This window comes from Hipposideros armiger, unplaced genomic scaffold, assembly GCF_001890085.2.
Source record: "Hipposideros armiger isolate ML-2016 unplaced genomic scaffold, ASM189008v1 scaffold_102, whole genome shotgun sequence".
Lineage (NCBI taxonomy): Eukaryota > Metazoa > Chordata > Mammalia > Chiroptera > Hipposideridae > Hipposideros > Hipposideros armiger.
The window spans coordinates 3,871,697-3,893,074 of NW_017731452.1; the positions used below are offsets into that span (position 1 = coordinate 3,871,697).

At 53.6% G+C, this 21,378-nt stretch overlaps 3 protein-coding genes and 1 non-coding gene across 4 annotated transcripts in view; 1 reads left to right on the forward strand and 3 right to left on the reverse strand.

Annotated features, from left to right (window-relative positions):
- The first annotated feature begins 5,625 nt into the window (after positions 1-5,625).
- Positions 5,626-12,259, forward strand: LOC109384795 (RNA-binding Raly-like protein). Its single transcript, XM_019646422.1, has 7 exons — positions 5,626-5,690; positions 6,058-6,136; positions 9,638-9,691; positions 9,769-9,914; positions 10,041-10,154; positions 10,497-10,639; positions 11,551-12,259. The coding sequence occupies exons 2-7, from the start codon at positions 6,066-6,068 to the stop codon at positions 11,587-11,589; spliced, it is 567 nt and encodes a 188-aa protein (XP_019501967.1). The 5' UTR covers positions 5,626-5,690; positions 6,058-6,065; the 3' UTR covers positions 11,590-12,259.
- TRNAG-GCC (transfer RNA glycine (anticodon GCC)) lies at positions 8,248-8,318 on the reverse strand. The gene has a single exon. It is a non-coding gene; the product is annotated as a tRNA-Gly (tRNA).
- An 880-nt stretch (positions 12,260-13,139) lies between the features above and the next one.
- On the reverse strand, positions 13,140-14,541 carry EXOSC6 (exosome component 6). Its single transcript, XM_019646475.1, has one exon. The coding sequence runs from the start codon at positions 14,413-14,415 to the stop codon at positions 13,597-13,599; it is 819 nt and encodes a 272-aa protein (XP_019502020.1). The 5' UTR covers positions 14,416-14,541; the 3' UTR covers positions 13,140-13,596.
- Positions 14,542-15,560: 1,019 nt separating this feature from the next.
- The window catches only part of AARS1 (alanyl-tRNA synthetase 1), a gene marked incomplete at its 5' end in the record, with an annotated part of 17,993 nt that continues 12,175 nt past the window's right edge, over positions 15,561-21,378 (reverse strand). The window contains 8 exons of the mRNA XM_019646411.1: positions 15,561-16,106; positions 16,508-16,621; positions 17,032-17,118; positions 17,248-17,367; positions 17,972-18,085; positions 18,807-18,915; positions 20,264-20,448; positions 20,935-21,141. Coding sequence (XP_019501956.1) covers positions 15,921-16,106; positions 16,508-16,621; positions 17,032-17,118; positions 17,248-17,367; positions 17,972-18,085; positions 18,807-18,915; positions 20,264-20,448; positions 20,935-21,141 — 1,122 coding nt within the window. The remainder of the gene's footprint in view (positions 16,107-16,507; positions 16,622-17,031; positions 17,119-17,247; positions 17,368-17,971; positions 18,086-18,806; positions 18,916-20,263; positions 20,449-20,934; positions 21,142-21,378) is intronic.

A 21,378-nucleotide genomic window follows, 5' to 3' on the forward strand; every position in this document is an offset into this window, starting at 1 on the left:
TTTTAAATAAGCACAGTGCTTAAAACTATGCCTGGTGGAGAGTAAATGCTCAGTAAGTCTTAGCTATTCTCATTCTTATTACTAGCTACTAGCTAATATTATTTGGCCACAGCTGAGTCCAGGTTTCAAGCAACCATCAGAGCAAACAATTAGAACCATCCCAGGTATTCATGCTAGCCCCATAGAATCCTAAATATTAATACATTTAACCCCATGTAACGTTATTTTCTTCCTTTCCCAGTCTCCATGCTCAGAATCCATTCCCAAATCCTTTTGCCAAGTTTTTGCCAATATAAATTAGCAAAATCTCACGGTTCTTTTGGTGATTCAATCCTCCTCCCAAATTTGAAGTCATTGGCCCCCTGGGGCCTGCAGGGATCTGACTTGGTATTTCAGTCTGGAGAAAATGAAGCGTGGTGGGGTGGGGCACACAAAGGGACTCTTTCAGGGCAAGGTCATTACAGGGAGTATTGCATAAGGAAATGCTAGCTGCTGGCCATGTTTGCACATGTGTCATGGGGAAAGGGGAGCTCAGGCTGAGCGAGTCCCTGCCACCTGCAGCACATGCTCCCAGCTTCCCAGCTCACCCAAGGTGTTAGCACTCAGGTGGCCAACTAAGGAAGCAGGAGAGGGGACGGTCACTCAGAGGATGCTATGGGCATGGAAGTGGCACACATCCCACCCGCCCATCATCATTGCCACCCTTCAGCTACATAGCACACTACTTACAAGGCAGGTTGGGAAACTCCACCTAGATGTGTGCCCAGGAGGAAAGGGATATGGGCTTGGCAAAAAGCTAGTGTGTTTCTGCCACCAGGACCTTCAGAATGACCAAGAGGCGTCACTTTGGCCCACAAGGGAGGCTGTGTGAGCGTGGGGGGTACCTATGTTCTCCACACCTACCCAGAAAGCCCCATTGTGATGACCTCTGCTCTCCACTCTTCCCCAATTAGAGAACTAGCTAGGGTGTGAAGCCGTCTGCTGGTGTCATTTTACAACCATTGATCAAGCTTTAAATTTGATTTACTATCTCTTAGCCTTGTAGCTGCAAGATATAAAAACTCCCTGGTTTTCTAGCCACGCCTTGAGGGAGAGTTTAGACTTTAAGCTTGTCTCTTTTTTTAAAAGATTTTTATCGGGGAATTGGGGGATGGGAACAGCACTGAAGAATTGAGGGAAGGGGAACAGACAAGTTGCTGTCCTTTTGTTCTTCAATCTAGTTGTGGAGAACGTTGCTTCACTGGCCCAAGTTGGCACCATCATTGCGCTCTTCCCAGGCGAGGCAGATCAGTCGCTGGCTTCTCGACGGCCGCTCACTGCGGCCGCTCACTGCGGCCGCTCACTGCGGCCGCTCACTGCGGCCGCTGGCCGCTCACGCTGGCTGCTGGCTACAGACGGTAGCTCATGGCAACCCACTGCAGCAGGGGCTGCAGCCTAGCCGTCGCAGGCGACTCACGGCAGCCCATCTCCAGGTTGAGCTGTTGTTCAGCATCTTAGCTGTAGAGGGCAGTGTCACTGGCCCTCATATGTGGGATCCGAACCAGGGCTCTCTGGCGTCCCAAGCCAGCTCTTAACCAACGCACCACTCAGCCGGCCCCTAAGCTTGTCTTTCTTTCCTTTAAGCTATGTGGTGCCATTAGCACAGCACCCTGCCCAACAGACCTTGACTTCAGGGTAATCTTTATACTCTTTGATGACAGGAGCCACCAGGTCCCCAAAGCCTTGCCTTTGATGGGCACTTTGTTCTGGGGGACCACAGGATTAACTGCCTCACCAGAGCATGCCAAGGGTTGCTGGTGTCCTGTCCCTTAATACTAGCTGGATTTTCACTGTCCTCTGCCCAGTTGCCAGCCTTACATAGTTCCCCTCCTCCCCCACCCCTTTCTCTCAGGACTTCTTGCTCCATCCACTCTGAGTTCTATTTTTGTATCAATCAAGGTTCTTAGTTTTAAGCAATAGAAACTGATTCTGGTAACTCTAAGCAGAAAAGGAATTTGTCGAAAGTACTGGTTATTTCCCAGGAGATCTGGAAGGTTGGCGGATCAGGTCTGGAAGAGATCCACTGTCTCTGCTGAGCAAAAACGTCAGTGTTGGCACTACCAACATGGGATGGAGGTGCCACCACCCTTGAAAGCTGGATGTAGCTGCTGCCACTGCCACCATCAATTGTTGAGATATGCTTCTTTACATCGGCAGCTTTAATTCAAAGTTGGGCATGTGGGTCTGATTGGAGGGACCAAGTAATGTGCCCAGGCCCTAGTTGCAAGGGAGGCTGGGAAAGGGAGGCAGAAAGGGGCATTTTCAGCTTCTTTCATGGGAGGCAAGTTCTGTCTCAAAGCTGGGGATACCTCTAACACAGGAAGGGGACTCAGATGTGGAGTGGTCAAAAGAATGAGTCATGTCCACTGCTAGAAGTCACCTGGTGCATCCGGGACTCCAGCCTGCAGTGCTGGGTTTATCAGCCCCATACTCTAACCAGGGACCTCACCGGCTATTGGGTTCTGTGCAGGGTAGAGTGGGTGATGGAACAGCCCTGTGCAAAGGCAGCATGGCCTGGAGGAGCTGACAAAACCAGGCTCTGCTAGTATCTGAACCCACTGAGTATCTTCAATTCAGTTCTCTAACTTCTTGGAACACTAGTGATTGTGAGGCAGGGGACTGAGATCTCATCACCCCTCTCGACTTGCTGTCCACGTGACCCTGGACGCATATAGTAGCCTTTCCACAAGATGGGGGTACTACTAGCATCTACCTGTTAAGGTTGTTGTGAGGATTAAATGAGATGATGGGTGTAAAGTCTGTAGCACAACGCCTGGCAAATAGTCAGAATTCAATAACTTTTAGCTGTTGGTTGCAATCTTTAATATTGGGGGTGATACAGTGACCCTTTTCTTTTTTCCTGGGAGCTCTTATAAAAATAAATGAACTGTTTTGTGTCCATCTGATGAATTCAGATGTGGTTGGGTGTCAGCGAGGGGAAGTCTGGGGACCTGTTGTTTGATAAGTCCACCCCCTTCTGCTTCTCTCCTTTTTCCTATCCTTGTCCTTCCATCCGTTTGGCCTCTGTCTTTCAGTCTTCTGCTTTCTTCCCACATGGCTGCTGAACTCTCTTTTTACATCATCTGCTGTATTTTTTTTTACATCATTATGACTCCCAGTAACTATCCTATCTGTGTTCCATGCAGTCAAGTGCTCACAGCCTGGGGGAATGCCAGAGAGTGTGTTCCTCAGGAAATCTGTGTTGGGGTTTTTGTGAGAGATTAATATAGAACAAAGAACTCCACCCCACTTCTTGGAACTTGGTCCCTGTAATGGTTAATTTTATGTGTCAACTTGACTGGGCCATGGGGTGCCCAGATATTTAGCCAAACATTATTCTTGGTGAGCCTGTTATGGTGTTAATGGATGAGATTAACATTTGAATGGGCTGACTTGAGTAAAGCAGATTGCCCTCTCTCATGTGGGTGGGCCTCATCCAATCAGTTAAAGGCCTGAATAGAACAAAGATTGACTTTCCCATGAATAAGAAGGGACTCTTCCTGCTTGACATTGAGTTGAGCTGGGACATCAGTTATTTCCTGCTTTCAATTTCTAACAGAAACTTCCACTCTTTTTGAATCTGGATCCTGATGGTCTTCAGGCTGGAACTATGCCATTGGCTCTAAGTCTCCAGCTTGCCAACTGCAGTTCTTTAGGATTTGTCAGCCTCCATAATCATGTGAGCCAATTCCTTATAATAAATCTGTTTCGGGCCCGCCAAGTGGAGCGTTGGTTAAGAGTTGGCTTGGAACGCCAGCTCTGAGCAGCAGGGCCCCGGTTTGGATCCCACATGAGGGCCAGTGATGCTGTGCCCTCTACAGCTAACATGGTGAACAAGAGCTCAACCTGGAGCTGGGCTGCCTTGAGTCGCTGGCAATGGCATAGGCTGCAGCAGGCTACCGTGAGCTACCGTGAGTGGCTGGCAGCCAGTGTGAGAGGCCAGCAGCTGGTGTGAGCTGCCAAGATCTGCCGTGAGCCGCTGTGAATGGCTGTCCAATGGCCAGTGAGTGACTGCCTCAGCCGGGAAGAGCGCAATGATAATACCAACATGGGCCAGTGAAGTGACGTCCGTCCTCCACAACTAGACTGAAGAACAAAAGACTGAAGCACAAAAGGGCAGCTACTTGTCTGTTCCCCTCCCCCAATCCCCAATAAAATCTTTTAAATAAATAAATAAATAAATACATCTGTTTCTATCTGTATATGCATCCTATTGGTTCTGTTTCTCTGGAAGAGAACCATGCCTAATACAGCCCCCTTGATGGGGGTGGGGCCTAGCCATGACCCCATGCTTGCCTGCCCTGGGTTGCAGGAGGCAGGTGCCCGGGAAGATGCCACCTTACACTTGAACATGATTTGCCATTGATGGTGAACTTCCTAGACACTCCACCAGTCCCTCATGGTAATTGGCCCTGATTGGCAACCTGGTGGCCATTGAATGGTTTTTCCCACTCGACCCACAAATTGGTCTCATGATTAAAGCCTCTTGAGTATTTCTAGTTTTAGGGGACAATGGTGATATATAGCCCAAGGAAATGGCAAGCTTATTTTAATGCTGAGCCTTCTTCTACCTTGGGCAGAGCAGGCTTTTCTAAGTGCCCGTGCACTGTTGCCCTGTATGGTAGATGTGGGTATAGATTTCTGTCCCCTCTGGACACTGTAAATGTGCAAGCGACCACAAGTATGAATATGTGAAAGGAACAGGCAGAAAGGAACAGACAGAAAACCAGACAACAGGGAAGTGCGGGTGTTTACCTTGGTGCATGGGCGATTGTTTAACATGTTCTTGAATGGATGAATCCGAATCATGAATGCAGGAGAAATGGGGACGCAGAATCTCCAACTTCCTCCCAGTTGAACACTCGATCTGGATCGTCAGCACCTCAGGGACACTGTTGCAAGTCTCCTAACCACAGCAGGCAGGTGCCCTTGGTGATTGTGTTGCAGGAAGTCTTGAGAATAGAAAAAGAAGGCTCACATTTATTATTGTCTTGACAGTCAAAGTGGGCCGAGGATAATAACCATAGCTTTAGGGAAAAGGGGGTGGGCTCCAGGAGGGGCCTCGAAGTCATAGGTGAAACTCTAGGGTCTGATACAAACCCATAAACAAAAACCGGAATTGATTCAATGGAGTTCCTTTCGTGTATTCAGCAGGCATCAACTGAGCACCTACTAAGTGCCGGGTCCTGAGTGGGTGGTAGGAGGAATACAGCAGTGAGCAGGATTCCCCTCCATCTCCCATGGATATAGAGCTATTCTCTCGAGTAGTGAATGCTGAAGGAGCCCAGAAACAAGACAATCTGCCCATGACTGGTACACAGATGGCTGCATTTGTTTGACTTCTCAGCTCTCTGAATTGGCTTCAGCTGGCTCTTGACTCCCCCACTGAGGGAGGGTAGCAGGGTATCTGCTCCCCAGCCCAGGCCTGCTGCTCACTTGGTTTCTCACTCAAAGCACTCTGGCCATTTCAGATGCAGCCAGCCCAGTGACTTAGCCCAGAGGCAGCTGTGGGGCGTGGGCCTGGCAGTGGGCAGGCAAGTGGGTGGGCAGACAGGCAGCAAGGGAACACTTGAGAATTAACTCAGACCAGGGCTGGGTGTCTCCTCAGAGGACACAAGGATTACAGACATCCCCCTTCCTGTCTTTTGAAGGTACCACCCCCAAATTCCAGGACCTGGGCAATGGGGTTGTTACACGTGTGGGGTCTGAAGGGAACAGTGAGGCACCCTCCTTTCTCTTTGGGGATTTCATCTCAACCTCATGCTCCCCCTGAGGATGCAGATGGCCCCTCTGGAGGCTGAGCCCAGCTCTGGGTAGGTGGGCCCAGGGTCTGTAGGAGGCCAGGCTGGGCTGTCCATTACTGCCTCTCGGAGGGCACTGCCCGTCTCAGAGCTGAGGAGTAGGGAAGGGCCAGCCAGGAAGCAAGTAGGGCCCGCGTGCGCTCCGTCCTTCCTCCTGTACCCTCCCTCCCTTCCTCCCTCCTCTCACTCGCTGCCTGCTCTCTTGCTCTCTCTTCAGATTTAGACATGGCTAGAGAGCCCAAGCCCGGCCCTGCCCAGACAAGACAGAAGAGGCGGTGGGGCACAGCCATTTCCTGGTGAGTCTGCCGGGGAGGGAGACTGGTCCCCAGCTTGTTTGGGGCTCTGGGTACTCCTGGGACGGAACATGGGCCTCAGCTCAAGCTGCCCATCCTACTCACTGTGGCACCTGAGGAGGTCATGTCTCCCTTGGCCTCATGTTTTGTCTGTAAACCGAGGGAGTTGACCCAGCTCATTCCAAGGCCCCTTCTGGCTGATGTAGCTCAGCCACCATCCTGGCAGAAGAGGGTGCCTCCACCTGCCCCCTGGAGTCAGGGGGCGTGGGTCCTCCCAGGGGAGCCTCGCCTGGGGGGCACTTGGGGGCTTTTTCTAGGTATAGATGTTTGGGAAGTAACAAATGGGAATCTTTCTGAATGAAATCTTGCCCCTAACCGGAGACGCTTAAAGAAATTTTCAAGAAACCTTTAAACATTTTCATAAAGGAGCTCACCAACCTCTGCCAGCCAACGTGCCATTTTCACAGGCGTAATGACGGTGTGTGTGAACATGGTGGCCCTTTTGTCCCTCAGGTGGGCATTTGTGACAACGGAACTCAGCTCTGGGGTCCTCCTGTGGGCGTTTGGGTGGTTTCCGGTTTGCCGGTGGGGGAGGTGGGGAAGCAGTGGACAGGTGGTTGCTCTTAGGAACAGCACCCGTGTAAACACCCTGGTGCCGAAGGTTCCGGTTTCTTTTGGATTTCGCCCCAGCTCATGTCCCCGGAAGTGGGGTGGCAGGGCTAGGCAGGGGAGCGAGGTTGGGGACTGCTCTGACAAGTCTCTGCGTCTCCAGGATGACCTCCAGAGAGATCAGGCCAAATCTCTCCCTGCCAGAGGCAGCCGGAGGGTCTGTGGCACCTTGTAAATGCCAGCGTGAGTGGCCTTGTCACTGCATTTGTTTTGGGCTATGAGTAGATGTTTACTAGTGGGTAACTCATATTTTTTAAAACTTGCACTTCCTCGGTGATGCAGAGCTGTATATGTGGTATGTTGGTTGGCTGTCTCATGTGTGAGACTCTTATCTAGGGGTGCCTGTTGACACAGTTTTGCAATTATCTGTCTGATGAGAGGTAAGTGGTTCTCGCACATGTTTTTTAACATGGCCACTTTGAAGGCTGAGTGAACCCCTTACTCAGTTCTTCAGTTCTAATCACGGTTTTCAGATTTCATATTCCCTCACCACCAACCCCTTGCCCAGCAGGCTCAGAGCCAGTCCTTTTGGTCCTCTGAGAGGTGCAAGTGTGGGAACGGGGAAGCAATGGGGAGTGATGACAGCTGTCCCACAGCGCATCAGACTCTATTTAGTGGGGCTCCAGCATTCACAGCAGGGGTGACCTCCTTAAGAGCCGTTTGTCCCCAGGGGACTCCAGTGGGAAGAACGAAGCACTTCCTTGGGGTCTCAGGCAGCGTGGGTCTGGGGCAGCAGTGGGTGGCTCTGGCCTCTTGAGATGGTGCCCAGAGGAGGAACAGGTTGGGGATGGGCTTGGTGGCTGCTGAGCTGCTGGATGACCTTTTCACGAAAACTGGTCAAGTCCAGGCCACGTGATCTGGGCCTCAAAATGGAATTTGTCAACCTGGGGGAAAAGATTTGTGGTGGAAAGATTGCCCCAGGTCCCCTCCCCTTGCCCTCCTACCCCCACCTCTGCCCCTGGTCCTGAGGACACTTGAGGAGGTGGCTTGACCTCTGCTCACAGCGCCATTTCGAAGGTGCATTTTATTTCTCTTTTTGTGGTTAAGTCCCGGCTTGCAAACCGTAACCATTAACCCAGACCAGGGGAGTGAGGTGGCTGTGTACCTGCGACCAGGCCACTGCCCCTTAGGGAGAAAGGGGCAAGCCCATAAACCCCAGAGCACAGCCGTCAGCCCTGACTGATAATTGGCGAATGGGGGATAGGAGGAGGCAGAGCAGGGAGGTCTCCAGACCAGGAAGTACCCCCTTGTCTACAGCAAGCAAGCGGTGCTGTAGCTGTGCATGCGGCTGAAATCCTAGCCCCTCTCATCCTGCCTGTCTCAATTTGAGCAGCTCCCAAGTCTATGCTCAGTGGTCAGTAAAATACCATTTACCATTCATTTTTGGCTACTTTAAAACACCGTTTTAGGAAAAATGTAAGAAAGTAGAAAAATAAGCATACTTCTGCATTGGCCGGGAATCGAACCCGGGCCTCCCGCGTGGCAGGCGAGAATTCTACCACTGAACCACCAATGCTTCGGTGGAGTAAGCCTCGCTGCAGCAACTCAGGTTGTCAACCACAGCACCGCAACTCCCCTCCTCGCTGCCTCCGGTGTCTGGTTTCTAACCAAGTTTTGACCCAGCCAGTAGGAGGGGGCTCCGGCCAGCCCAAGGCAGCCAGAACAAACGAGCTTTTTCCTTCAGCGACGGTGTTCCGCTGAGACTTTCCATCTTGAGTTCTGTCCTTGCTGGGTCGTTCCTGGGCGTCAGGGGGCTGCCTGTTTCCAGACCCTGACCCCGCAGAGCCCCGGGGGTGGGTACCGGCCCTCCCTTCGCTCCGCTGGCTCCTTTTCCTTTCTCCAAGTATAGGCCGCCTACCGCCGGAATCAGGCTCCCTGCGGTTCCCGGGCCGCCCACCCAGACTGCATGAAGCCAGAAAGCGGAGACGAGGGTGGCCGGAAATGTCACCCGCAGGTCTGGGGCCCGCGTGGGGCCCCCGAATGTCCTCCATTCCGCCTCAGTGGCCCCATAGTCATTGCCTCTCGCGGGCTGGGGCTGAGCTGGGTCGTGGGCGCACAGTACCAGAAAGTTGTTTCAGAAACTGCTGCCCCCAGCATATCACTACCCTTTCCCCTCAACTCATAACCCGCCCCTGCCCCGGGCGCAGGTAGCACCTGAAGCTCCTGTGGCTGTGTCCCCGCAGGGCCATTCTGCCCAGGCCAGAACCCAGTTGTCCCTCTCCACCGATCTCCCCATGCCTCCTGGGTGCCAGTTCCCTGGAGGTGATGGTGCATGAGAGAAGAGGGTGAGGCCCCGCATTGAGAGCCTGGAACCTTCCAGGTTCGCCCTCTCTCTCCCAGCCTGGAGCAAAGGGCAAATTGGCCTGGCCACACCCCTAACCCTGTCCTGTTGGCCTGCCAGTGCCTGGCCCCGCTTCCTGGCGATTCCCACACAAGGATTAAAGGCTCCCACATCCCCACAGTGGGTTGGGCCCCGACTTAACTCTTGCCTTTCATCCTTTGCCAGACTAAGTTCCAGAATGTCAGCAGCGCCTGGGGCAGGCAGAGGAGGCTTTGGAGGGCCCTGCTTTGGCTGGCCAGAAACCTGTGGGCAATTGTCCCCCTCCTGCCACCTGGAGTCACCTGGAAGTGCCTCTTATCATAGGCCAGACTCGGGGAAGCTGGTTTACTATGGTCCCCCAAAGTGACCTTGGTCAAGTCCCTAGGGGCTCCTCCAGTGGAGATTCCTGGGATTCTAAGGAAAAGCTGTATACCTGTTTCCCCAAGTTAAACTGCAGTCTGGGCAAGGACTCTGGCCCTGGACAGTGACCCCTTCTCCATGTGTCTCTGCCACAGCAGCAGTAATTATGACCTGGACTACGAGATGTACAGGGACAATGTCCCCTACAGGTGAGTGGGTCCTGCCTCCTTCCTCTGGGCAAACAGGTGGGCCTGGTTGGCTTGACCCTCTCTGTCCTGTCCCATAGAGTGTATAAATACCAGAGAATCCCACCACTCATCAACCACGTGCCTGTCAAGATCCGAAAAACCTATGTGGGCATGGGAGTCAAGAGCAGCTTCAGTCCCCACAAGGCCCCCAGGAACAGCCACCGGGCCCCAGGGCAGATCAATTGTGAGTGAAGGGCTAGGGAGGACCTGGGCAGTCCTTAGCAGTGAGGGCAGGCCTGGGAGCCCTGGCACCACTGCCCTCTGCCTCCTGGGCCTGGTGAGATACCAACTCTGGGGGCTCTTTCAACAGTCCAAGCAGAAGAGCTGCACTCCATTAGGGGGGAACTGAGCCAGATCAAAGCCCAGGTGGATCACCTATTGGAGATTCTGGAACACATGGACCAGCAGAGGGACCAGATTTCAGGTTGGGCACCCCACACTCTTAGTGGGCTCAAGCTTTTCCCACTCCTGAAGGTACCAGGGGCACCTGGAGTCCTGCCTTGGGCTTTCCTTGTCTGCAGGGTTCCTCCCCACCACACCATCCCACACTCCCTGTAGCTGGCTATTCCTGTGGCTTGAGGATCCTTGTGGCTTCTAGGTTGTTCTGACTCCCACCCACTCAGTAGTTACTGGAGACAGAGGAGTGTCCCAGCCCAAGCCCACCTTGTCCTCTCAAGCCCCACGCAGTAATGGGCTTCAAGTGGCCTCTCTGGGGCCAGCAGGGGCTTCCAAACCCAGCCATTAACTGATGACTCTCCCTGCACAGGGACAGAGAAAAGTGGAGAAAACAGGGTCCCTGGAAATAACGGTTCCTCACGCAGAACCACTGAACCCCAGCAGGAGCCCAGGGGCCCGAGGGCCCATCCAGAGGCAGGCAGCTACAAGGAGAGCACAGACTCAGAGGAAGCAGTGAGTGGCCTGGAGCCTCCCCACATCCTCACCCTTGTGTTTGGGTCCTGAGGCCTATGAGCAAGGGAGGGACTCGGGTTTGTGCGGGAGCCCACAATGGTTGCGGAAGGCATGACATCCACCACAGGCAACACCCAGATGGGCTGTGCCCTGCTTTTTATCCTCTCAACTCAGGATTGGTCGGCTCAGCTGGGCCAGTCCTGAGCTGAAATGCTATCCCCTCCTGGAAGGGGGTAGGGAGATGCCTTGAGTTGTAGAGGGAATGTCACAGGTATGCCTCATGGTCCCAGACTCCTTGCCTAAGAACCACCTGGTAAGCTTGTTAAAACCCATATTTCTGCCCTTTTCTTGACCCTACTTGCTGCCCATCTTTAAGCTGTCTACATGGTACCAGGCTCCCCAGGAAAGCTGTGGAAAACATACTTTCCTGGATGGAGAATATCCAAATCTGGATCTGATAATAGACCTTTGTGCAGATTGAAGGGCCTGAATGTTCCCTGCCCTACCATAGCCTCCTCCTCCCCTACTGGTTGTCCCTGAGGTGTGCCAAGCCCCCACGGCTGTTTGCGCATCTCAGCAAGGCTGGGTCTGCTGGGGAGTTGGCAGTGACATGCTTTCCTTCCTCCACCTGCCAGCTCTGCCCCTTGGCCTGCTGAGCTCGAGGGCCCTGTACTGCCACCCAGGCCTGAGTCACAACTGGGAAGACGGGGCTAGATGGAGAGAATGCTTTTGTCTGGTGGTTCTGGGTTCCCAGGTCTCAGAAGAATCTAGAATAGCACTTATCTTTCAAACCTGACAAGAAAAGGAGGTGGGGGGAGACTGGGGTATGTTAGCAGATGGCCCTCCCTTTCCTAGCCATACAATGCCTCTCAGCCCTCTCGGCCAGAGTCCTGCTTCTGTTTTTCCTACAGGTGAAGAATCATGCATTAGACCAGGAGGGCAGCCAGTAGAAGGTTGGAACCCCTCCAGGCTTATCTGCTCTAGGCACCTTCCCGGGTGGCTCCCTGTATTGCCTTGTGTGACTTTTTGAAGACCTCCTAGTGGCACCTGTGAACCAGAGGCACCCATCTGAAGTGAGGGCAATGGAAGTGGAGGCACAGCTCCACCAGACCAGCCAGGAAGCCTCCCTGTAACAGCGGCTTTAGCTTTGGAGGTTGTGTTTCCAGATGCTAGTCCTGGAGCTGGCAGGGATGAGAGGAGGCCTGCAACTACCCAGGACCAGCTCACCATCCTCATGAAGCTGGGGCCCAGTCTTGCAAGGGGCAGCTAGACACGGCCCCCCAGGAGCACCATCAGCCCCGACTGCTCTTCTCCCCTCACGAGCCCGCCCCCCCTCCCCCACTCCCCACCAAGTCCTGTCTGTGTGAGGAGCATACCGCAGCATCGGGCCCAGGCAGCTTTTTCCAGTCTCGGTAGTGTGTACAGGAAATATCCTACCGTCCCTTTGTCTGAAACTGAGCTTTAAGGTCCTCAGCTTGTGCCTCACATAACCCCTTTTGGTTCCAGATGCCCCATCCATCCTACAAAACCATCCTTCAGAATAGGGGTATCCTTTTTCCATCCTGTTTCTATTTTGTCTCTTGCTGGTGACACTTTGTATTTCAGATCTGCTCTGGAAATGTGTATTACGCCAAAAGGAGGAAAATTAAATTTGTATTTATTTTCCCTGGTCAGGGATTCTTGGTGTGGTCTCAGCCTCATTCTGGTCCTTGGACTGTCCCAGGCTAGCCCTTCCTAGAGAAGCTAAGCATGCCCGAGACACTCAAATTCAGAAGCTCACACTAAACTGAGACACAGAGAAGGGACCAGGCTGCCCTGCCTTCCTCCAACCCAGACCTGAGCACAAGCCCACGGGGTTCGGGAGCCACACAGGGACGATCCCACCCTTATGGTCAATTAGCCAGGCCGGCTCTGCCCTACAGAATAACTAGGGTGCACATGGACTACCAACATCCGCTCTCACTCCCAGCAGTTCATCTGCCCTCTCCCAGAAACCAAGGCTGGATAAGAGACACCAGATAATGAAGCCAGTCCGGACTCCCACTTCAGGGGAGGAGGCCTCTGGCTGTGTAGCCCTGCCCATGGCCAAGGAAGGATGAGATCTAGCTTCTACCGAGTCAAACCCTTTCCAGCCCAATCTTGAGCTGTGGACTTGCTCAGTACCAAACCAGATGCTGTGGGTGCACCCAGAAGGCTTCTGGGGTCACACAACCCTTCCTACTCTCTTCACACCTCAGCACTGGCCGTGCTCACTCTGGTGCATAAGGGGCAGCTTTTCTTCCAAAGCGCTTTTCCCTACAACACCCCTGCAGCTCCTTGCGTTTCGGCCTGTGTCTTCTGCTCATGCTAGGCTAAGGGACACGACACATTTAAGACAATGCTGTCCCTAGGCCCCTGACACCAGGAGTCCAAGAACACACTACCCAACTCAGGAAAGCCTTGCTTTTAAATTCTGTATCTTTTAAATCCTGTACCAAGAACCACCAAAGAAGTCTTTTTCTGATATAAAAAGGATTTTGTTTAATCTCAGATTAAGTTAGAAGGCCCAGCCCCCCACTGTCTCAAAAGCAGCCCAATTACACAAGAGGGAGTAACTGGCTGGCCTGCATAGGTTACATCCTTACAAGGCAGTAGTAGTTCCTAGTCTTGTTTTACTGGTAAGCCCAGCTTAAGTCCTTTACAGCTTGGGAGTCAGGGTGCATTCATTCGCAGGTTTCTTCAAGTAGGTGGGAGCTGACAGCCAATTCAAGTAGAAAAGTATCTTTAACGGGAACAGTCTGCAAAAAAATCACTCCAACACAGCTGTCCAGTGCATCAGTTCTGTGAACGGCTCTCCAGATCCACTCCTGTGCTCTGAGCTCTCGGTGCCGCGCAGTCTGGAAGCCTACGTACGGTGCAGGTCCTTTTGGGGAGCGGCAGCACGGTCCTAGGTGTCTGTCGTGGCTCAGACTTCTGGTTCAGGGCGGGGCAGCGGTGCCCCTCCGGCGGGCAGCCCTCACCAGGCACTGCTGCAGTACGGGGTAGAGGCGCTGGCAGCCTTCGATGCCCATGCGCACGGCATCTGCCCAGCTCTCGGTGGAGCTGCCCTCCCCGCTGCCCAGCAGCCCGGCCACCTGGTTGAGAACCGGCATGAGCGCCACGGTGAGGCCGGCGGCGGCGCGCTCCTCCTCGAGCCGCGTGGGGTCCAGCAACCAGGTGGACGCGGGCCCCGGCACGCGGCTGAGGCCGCAGCCTACCACCAGGTCGTACATCTCGACTCCCGCGTCCGCCAGAGCGAGCGCGGCGGCCGTGAGCGCCGCGGCCAGCGCCGAGCCTCCATCCTCCAGCAGGAGCGCCGACACCTCGAGCTGCGCGCGGGGGTAGCGGCCCAGGCGCACCGCCGGCTCGAGCGCCTCCTGCAGGGCCAGCGCCAGCTCACGTTCCTCGCCGCCTCCCTGGGGCGCGCGGCGCCGGCGGCCCGCAAAGGGCGCGCGGCGAAAGTCACAGATGAGGCGGCCTCGCAGCGCGGCAGGGGCTTCGCCGCCCGCTCCCGCCGGGCCGCCGCCGCGCTCGCCGCCCTCGGCCTGGCGCGGGCCGGACACGGCGCACAGCACCTTCGTGCCTCCCGCCTCCAAGTAGGCCGAGCCCTTGGCCTGGCTCAGCAGCCCGGCGCGCGCGTACACGGGTCGCAGCCGCGTCGGGTCGCGGGCGGCGGGCTCCTCCTCCTTTTCCGCCGAGTAGAGCTGCGGCGGCTGCGACTCCTCGGGCCCGCGGATTCGGCGGTGGTCCCCGGGCATGGCGGCTCCAGGCGTGCGCGCCGCTTCCGCTGAGCCCTCGTGAGGGCTGTCGGGACAGCGGCGGCAGCGCCGCACCGCCCTCTATCGTTTTGGAGGGAGAAGGGCAAGCACTGCAGAGCCCGCGGGCCCGCGGTGAAGGACTCCCAGGGCTCCATGGATTAATGGACGCACCGGGCAGGCCTGCGTAAGTGGGGCCTGAGCTCTAGCCTACAGGACCTGGGCAACTGTCTTCTTCCTTTCACGTATGAAGGTTGCAATTATTTTAACGTTACATTTACTTGTGTGACGATTTTATGTGTTCCCCACTGTCTTGCCCAAGAAGGCAGTGTCCTTTTGTCTTGGTCACTCAAGACTGAGGGTGTGCCCTCAGTGCCCTGGCTGGCATAAATGCTTGTTGAATGATTGGAATGATCTCTCTTCTGCACGGGATTATGTAAACTCTTTGTGTCCCTAACACTCCCCACCTGGCATGTGCTTCTTGAAGCCAGGACCTCAGCACCCTCCGTCTGTCTGTGACAGCTAGCCTCTGCTGCTTCTCCCAGAATCCACCTGCTTTTCCTCCTCACTCCACTTCAGCAGGAGTGTGACCCTGGACCCCACAGCCAGCCTGCTATACCCAAGGGACATGAAATCAGTTGGAGCTGGTAAGGGTAAGCAGTACTTTTAACCTCCCTGCACACCAGTTTCCACACCCAACTTTTCTTCAGATTTGGGTGAACCTGTTTCAGGGACAGGGTAAGATGTCCGTGCTCACGTCCATCTTAGGGTCAAGGAAGCAGGAATAGTGGGCAAAGGAACTGGAGGAGACAACTGAATACCTCCTGCATCAGAATGCCTCAAGAGGGAGGGGAAGAGGGACATGGGCCTGAGACTCCAAGACAGGAGCCTCTCTCTGCTTCTTCAGCCCTGTGGCTCATCTTCTATTGAGTGATGAATGCCTCTCTCCATCTCACCCTGCCATTGTGGGCTATCTCCACAAATGTCTTGAGGCAGTCCTGGGAGCCATTCCCAAAACTCAGAGGAGTCTGGGTCTGGGCTCAGCCAGGACTGCAACCAGAAGCCACAGCATTTATTCTACACCCAGGGAACCATAGGCATTTATGAAGGTGTGGAGGGGAGGGGAGAGATCACATGGTATCATCAAGTATTGCACGTGGTCCTTTTATTCTCTGCAGCAAAAATCATTCCTTCCTGCAGACCCACAGCATCGGGTCTGCAGAGAACTATCTATAGACACGAGCATGACGATGATAAATAGCAATCCTAGGATAGTGGTTCTAGACAGATGGCGCTGCTGTGTAGGGCTCCAGGCAGAAATGTAACATAGGCATTGAGTCACAGGCCACACCCAAGTTAGTTCCAGTTACTGCTGGGTTAGGAGGACAGAGTGGGGCTATTTAAAGGTCCCAAAATTCAAATGTTCCTGTGGTGGGTGGACAGCTCCTAGCTGGACGGATGCTTCCGAGTGTGGGGGAGATGCTTCCCAGTGGAAGCTGCCCCTCCCCTCAATTCTTCACATCTCCCAGGCGGAGCTGGGCAAAGGAAGTGGCCAGCTGCAGCGCCTCCTGTAGGCAGCCCACGTTCTTGCCTGTGGCCTGGGCAGACACATCTTTGCCACCACCTTTGCCATCCATCAGACCTGACACCTGCTGCACCCACTCACTGGCTTTCAGGCCCCGGTTGGCTGCATTCTGGAAGAGAGATGGCGAAGTGGGAGTCAGGACAGAGGATGGGATGGAGGGAGGCATGGAGGTAAGGGAAAGAAAAAGGATATGGGAACCACCGATACCCACTCTTGCCCTGGGTGATGCTGCTGGAGGCGGAGGCAGATCGTACTGGTTTCACAGCCAGGACAAGGCATACTAAGTGGCAAGGCCAGGTATCCGCCAGCACAGTTAAATGCATCCACCAAGGAGAGGGCCACAGGGGAAGAGGTGCTGGAGGTGACCAACAGGTGGGCAGGAGAAGGGCCATTTCTAACAGTTGCACAAAAATGCACATAGGGGTTGTAAAAACAAGTGTAAGAACCGAGCTTCCTCAGAAAAGCTACAGACACCATACCACATCCTACAGGGACGCAGCACATTCTGACCTGGGGGACTTGACACAAGCATGTGATCTTGCCAGCCTCATTATCCACTGTGAAGAGCATGGCAGACGTCTGAGGAGAATGTGTCTTGAAGAGCTTCAAGGCTTCGTTCAGGGCCTGTGGAAGAACCTTGTATCAAGCCATGTTCCTGGGGAAGGGGACCATGTTCTCCAGCGAGTTTGCAGAACTCGGTTCTCAGAGCACTCCCTGGCCCCCATCCCCAGGCCCCTTCCAAGAGCAGGTGCTGGTCCTAGAAGCCTGCATAGAGAAGGAGCCAAGCACAGGGCCTGGCCTGCACTCTTGACTCTAAGGTTTGCCTTCCATCTCCAGGAGCTGTAGCTCTCCAGCCACCAGAACTCTCCATGACTCAGCTTAACCTTAATCCCAGGGAGTGGGACCTCAGGTGACTACTCCACTCAGAGCCACAGAGCTCACACTTCAGCCACTGAGGGCTGAAGCCCCCGAGAGAAGAAGACAAGCAGAAGACAGGCACAGAGCAGCATCTGGAACCCCAGTCCCTGGATTGCCTTGGCTGAGGCGCCGCTCTCCATCTCCAGGATGACGAGGGGCTGGTTGGGATTGCTGTCAATGAGCTGCTTTGTCTTCTCCAAGACCTGCAAGAAAGGAGGTCCAGAAGAGAGGTCTCAGGTCAAGGGCTCAGACTGAAACAGACAGCAGTCTGCACAGCCTTTGCTGGGTCAGTGCTCGATTCCCTTCCAGCCAGCAGCACTGCTAGTACTCACTCGCTTCTGGACATCGGCTTTGCTAGCCCGGTCTAGGTCATCCATGATCTTCTTCAGGGATTTGAGATTCTCCCGGAATTCATCCTTCTGCCACTGGGGGATGACTGCAGTGGCCAGGGCCTAGAACCAGAACCAGAAAACCATTCAGATCTGAACCACAAGGAGCTAGGATATGAGGCTCCAGCCCACTCCACCCTTCTGGCTTTGAACACTAAAGTCCTCCCCGACAAAAAACAAAAAGGTATCCACTGGCCTTGAGACCAGTCACTTTACAAGTAACCACAGCAGTTGTAACGAGCAGGGCTGGAGAGAAAGAGGCAGAAAAAACAGCTGGGACTCTTGTAAGACCTGGCCCCTACCAGGCAGTGAATACAGCCTGTGAAGGGCTTATGGGAAGCCCCCAAATATTAACACCAGGAAGCCTGGAAACTGTGGGCACCCATGACACCTCCCCAACTCCCTCTACACCAGTGCCCACTCATGTTTGGAATGGGCTCCCCTGCCACTGGCAACGGGGGCAGTAGGCAGGTTCTAGGGGTCCATGGACCAGGATCCATGGAGTCCCCTTTGCAAGACTGCATGACAATACATGTCCATCCAAAGGCCCATTGCACTGAGAACCAGGACTTGAGTGTTCTTCAAGAACAGGAAGTGTCTGATTCACCAGGCCTAGGATCCAGCACTGAGCAGGCCCTGAGTCAGGAAGGAGGCTGGCTACTCCTACCTCACCAAGGTCAGCAATCTCCTTCTGCACGTCCTTGTTTGGTGCAGTCTGGGCCTTCACTTTGGCCTCCATGACAGAGAGAGATTTCTTCAAGCTTTCCGCTTTCCTGAGGGCCTGGGACGGGGACAATCAGAGTTGCAAACTCCAGGTAACAGTCAGCGTCACTAGTCTGTCTCTAAACAACTATGGGCAACACTGATGGCAGGCTATGGAACAACACATCCCCAGGATGCCAGAATGTTCTCTTCCTTCAGGGAGGCAAGTGTGTGCAGCCTCATGCCCCAGAAAGGAGCACCTTCCTCACACGCCCAGCTAGTAGAAAGGCTACACTAACTCAGCGTCAGGGGGTAAACAGAAACTCATGAGTCGGAAGCCCTCCTCACCCCAGGAAATTATCACCCTTCAGGCTTCAGCACACATCAGGCACAAGCTTAGAGTCCCCACCCCCACAGCAGCTGTCCCCATACTCCGTGCATTTCAAACTAGGCATGTACCCCTAGGGAGATGTGGGTAAGTCCTGGGGGCACTGGAAGCCACAGCAAAACTCTGGCTTATCCTCCTAGACACAGCTATATTACCAGGTAGAAGGCAGGATTTACGTATACTTTTTATTTTTTACATATACTTTTAAAGGCTGAACATAAGATTGCTATGAAATCTTGTGCACTGGTGGCTTTCTTCTGCAAGGCAAGGTAACTAGAGGATATTTGGGGGTAGTAGCTCTGTACTTCCACTTCTGACTACAGCAGCCATGTAACCATCTGCATGATGGATTTCGTGACTGGACTCCTCATGCCTTGTTCGAATAAGCCACAAACCAGTGTGATCTGCTCACCTTCTGGGCTTCAGCACCTGTGACAGCCACAATCCTCCGGATGCCCTTGGCAATAGCTTCTTCATTCACAATCACAAAAGCTCCCGCGTGACTTGAATTCTGCAGGTGCCTGACGGCAGAACACAAAGTCCATGGTGATGAGGAAGCCCATGCGCCCTGGTCCCCCCACTGCATTCTGGGAGCCCTTGGCTCCCCAGCCCAGAGCCCTCCGAGGTAAGTCGCTCCAATGGAAGCTCCTAAAGGGGGCAGTGGGAAAAGGCCCTTCATGTTGTTAAGGTAATTTCAGAATCCAGCGCTGGCTAGGAAGGGGCCTGGAGCTGAGAGCACTGTGAAACTAAGAAAGACACCACCTTTCTGAGCTTCAGTTTCATCGTGTATAAAATAGGGGTAATGCTCCCTCATAGGGCTGTTGTAAAGATTCATGAAAGTGCTTTGTAGTCCCTAACACCCAATACAGTGTTACTGCTGATGGGCTCTATATTCATGCATGTTTTTTATTCTCTCTGGTGGAACATAAGCTGTATTCTTCTATCCCAGCTCACTGGAGATTACCTTTGAAATCTTACAACTCCTTAAACAAATAGGTTTTATTCCCCAGTTGCTCAGAGAACCTCAAATGCTCATTAACTCAGTCATTTTGAGAGGGTGGCATAAAGTTGCTGAAAGCTGTTTTCTTGTGCCTAAAGAGTGTCACGCAAAGAGTTAAGGCAGAAGTGGGACTCATCTGAAGGCCTAACTTAGCTGGACAGAGGGAGGCCTGGAACCTGGTCCCCCAGATCCCTCCGCCACCCTCCACATGCCCTCCTGCTCCCTGCCTGCCTGAGGCGTGCGGCGGTAGGTCCTGGATGGGCTCTACCATGGCCTTAAGAGTGTTTTCACCAGGCTTCCCTCAGAAACAGGAATTTCCAAGGCCACCATGCCCATCCCAAAAAGACCCCATGGAGGTTCCAAATGCTATAGAGGAATCTAAGTTGGCAGAAATAATTGGTTATCCTAAGCAAAACTGAGCTGGGCCTACCATGGGGCCTGACTCAAAGGCTCTGCGACAATGGGGTTAACTCCCCAGATGCCGTTCAAATTGACAAAGGGAGCTAAATGAGGTCCCAGGAATGGAACGGGGCCGGGTCAGAGAGCTTGACGGGCATTCCAAGGCCTTGCTGGATCCTGAATTCACAGGCCAAGAATCCTGATTCTTGTTGGGATCAGCCCAGGGGACAAGAGCAAACAATTATGTGATAAGTGCTTCCTTCTCTGAGGAAGAACATTTCATCACAAACCCAGGGAATGTTCACGTCAGACACGAGCACTAGGATGCTAACATTCTTGGGAATACTGTTTGCCAAGTGCACTTCCGAGGACATCATTCCAACCTTAAATAAACAAGAGTTGGTCTAGTACCCACATCCTCCAAGGGTAATGCCGGTGACCCCCTCTACTGCTCCCCCCAAGGTACTCACGTTCCCCCACAGAACTCAACAGAAGTGAGTGAGCCAGCAGGACCGGAGGGGTCATCCAACAGCTCAGACACTGGGACCCCAATGGAGACGACTCGCACAGGGTCAGGATAAGTTTCGTCAAACACAGCCCGCAGGCCCTGAATGGCTTTAGCTGCTGCCAGGGGACAATCCTGGGTGTAGACGGGCTGCATGCAAAGGAGACAGAAAAAAAAGCTGGGAAAAGGTCTTCTCTGGAGGTACAGCAGGAAGCACCAGGCAGCATGTGGTCTTGCAGGCAGGACTCTGGGTTTCTAATCCCAGCTCCGCCTGTCATGTGCCCTGAGCCTCCTGAGAGAAGGCACTGAAATAAAAATTTCCAAAAAATATTGTGTTAAACTGTGAACCAAATCTTACATGGATGCACTAAATGTAAAACAGACATAACTAGAAGAGCTCTGGCTGTCCTCTCTCTGCCCCTCCCCAGAGGCCCGAAGGCCCCTCCACTGAACACCATCGCTGCACCCTACCCAGTGCAGTTTGAGAATCATTGTTTTAAGCAAATCTGGGTGCAGGACAGAATATGGTACGACAGACTGAGAGCACTCGGGCCGCTGAAGCTCTGTGGACAGAAAGTGATGATGTGGGAAGGAGTGAGGTTCATGACCCAAGAGCTTATACATAATCCAACCTACCTTGGCTGCCTCAATCATCTCGTTAACAATCTCCTCAGCCTTCTTGATCTGTTGGGTGGTCATGGCTCCCTTGGCAGTGAAGTCAAACCGAAGACGGTCAGGAGCCACCAGGGAACCTCTCTGGTCAGCTTCCCCAAGCACAGAGCGCAGGGCGAAGTTCAGAATGTGGGTAGCTGTGTGGTTGCTCATGACAGGTCTCCGTCGGGGCTGTAAAGGGCAGAGTTGGCTGGTGAAGAGGTCTGCAACAGACTGCTTGTTGTTTCCCAATACCTGCTCTCACCTTCTTCCCAGGTACTAGAGTTTTTAGTTGGACACATGACTTCCTAGAATAAAGACTACATTTCCCAACTTCCCTTGCATCTAAGTGTGGCCATGTGACTGAGTAAGTTCTGGTCAATGGTTTGTGAGAAGTGATGCGTACCCTTAAAGGAAAGGGGCATGGCC

What these genes read in the sequence shown, in the direction of transcription:
- LOC109384795 (XM_019646422.1), top strand. Translation starts at nt 6,066, where the DNA reads ATGGCTAGAGAGCCCAAGCCCGGCCCTGCCCAGACAAGACAGAAGAGG. An exon ending in TGGGGCACAGCCATTTCCTG is followed by an intron (nt 6,137 to 9,637) that starts GTGAGTCTGCCG and finishes TCTCTGCCACAG; the next exon opens with CAGCAGTAATTATGACCTGG. An exon ending in GCACAGACTCAGAGGAAGCA is followed by an intron (nt 10,640 to 11,550) that starts GTGAGTGGCCTG and finishes TTTTTCCTACAG; the next exon opens with GTGAAGAATCATGCATTAGA.
- EXOSC6 (XM_019646475.1), bottom strand. Translation starts at nt 14,415, where the DNA reads ATGCCCGGGGACCACCGCCGAATCCGCGGGCCCGAGGAGTCGCAGCCG.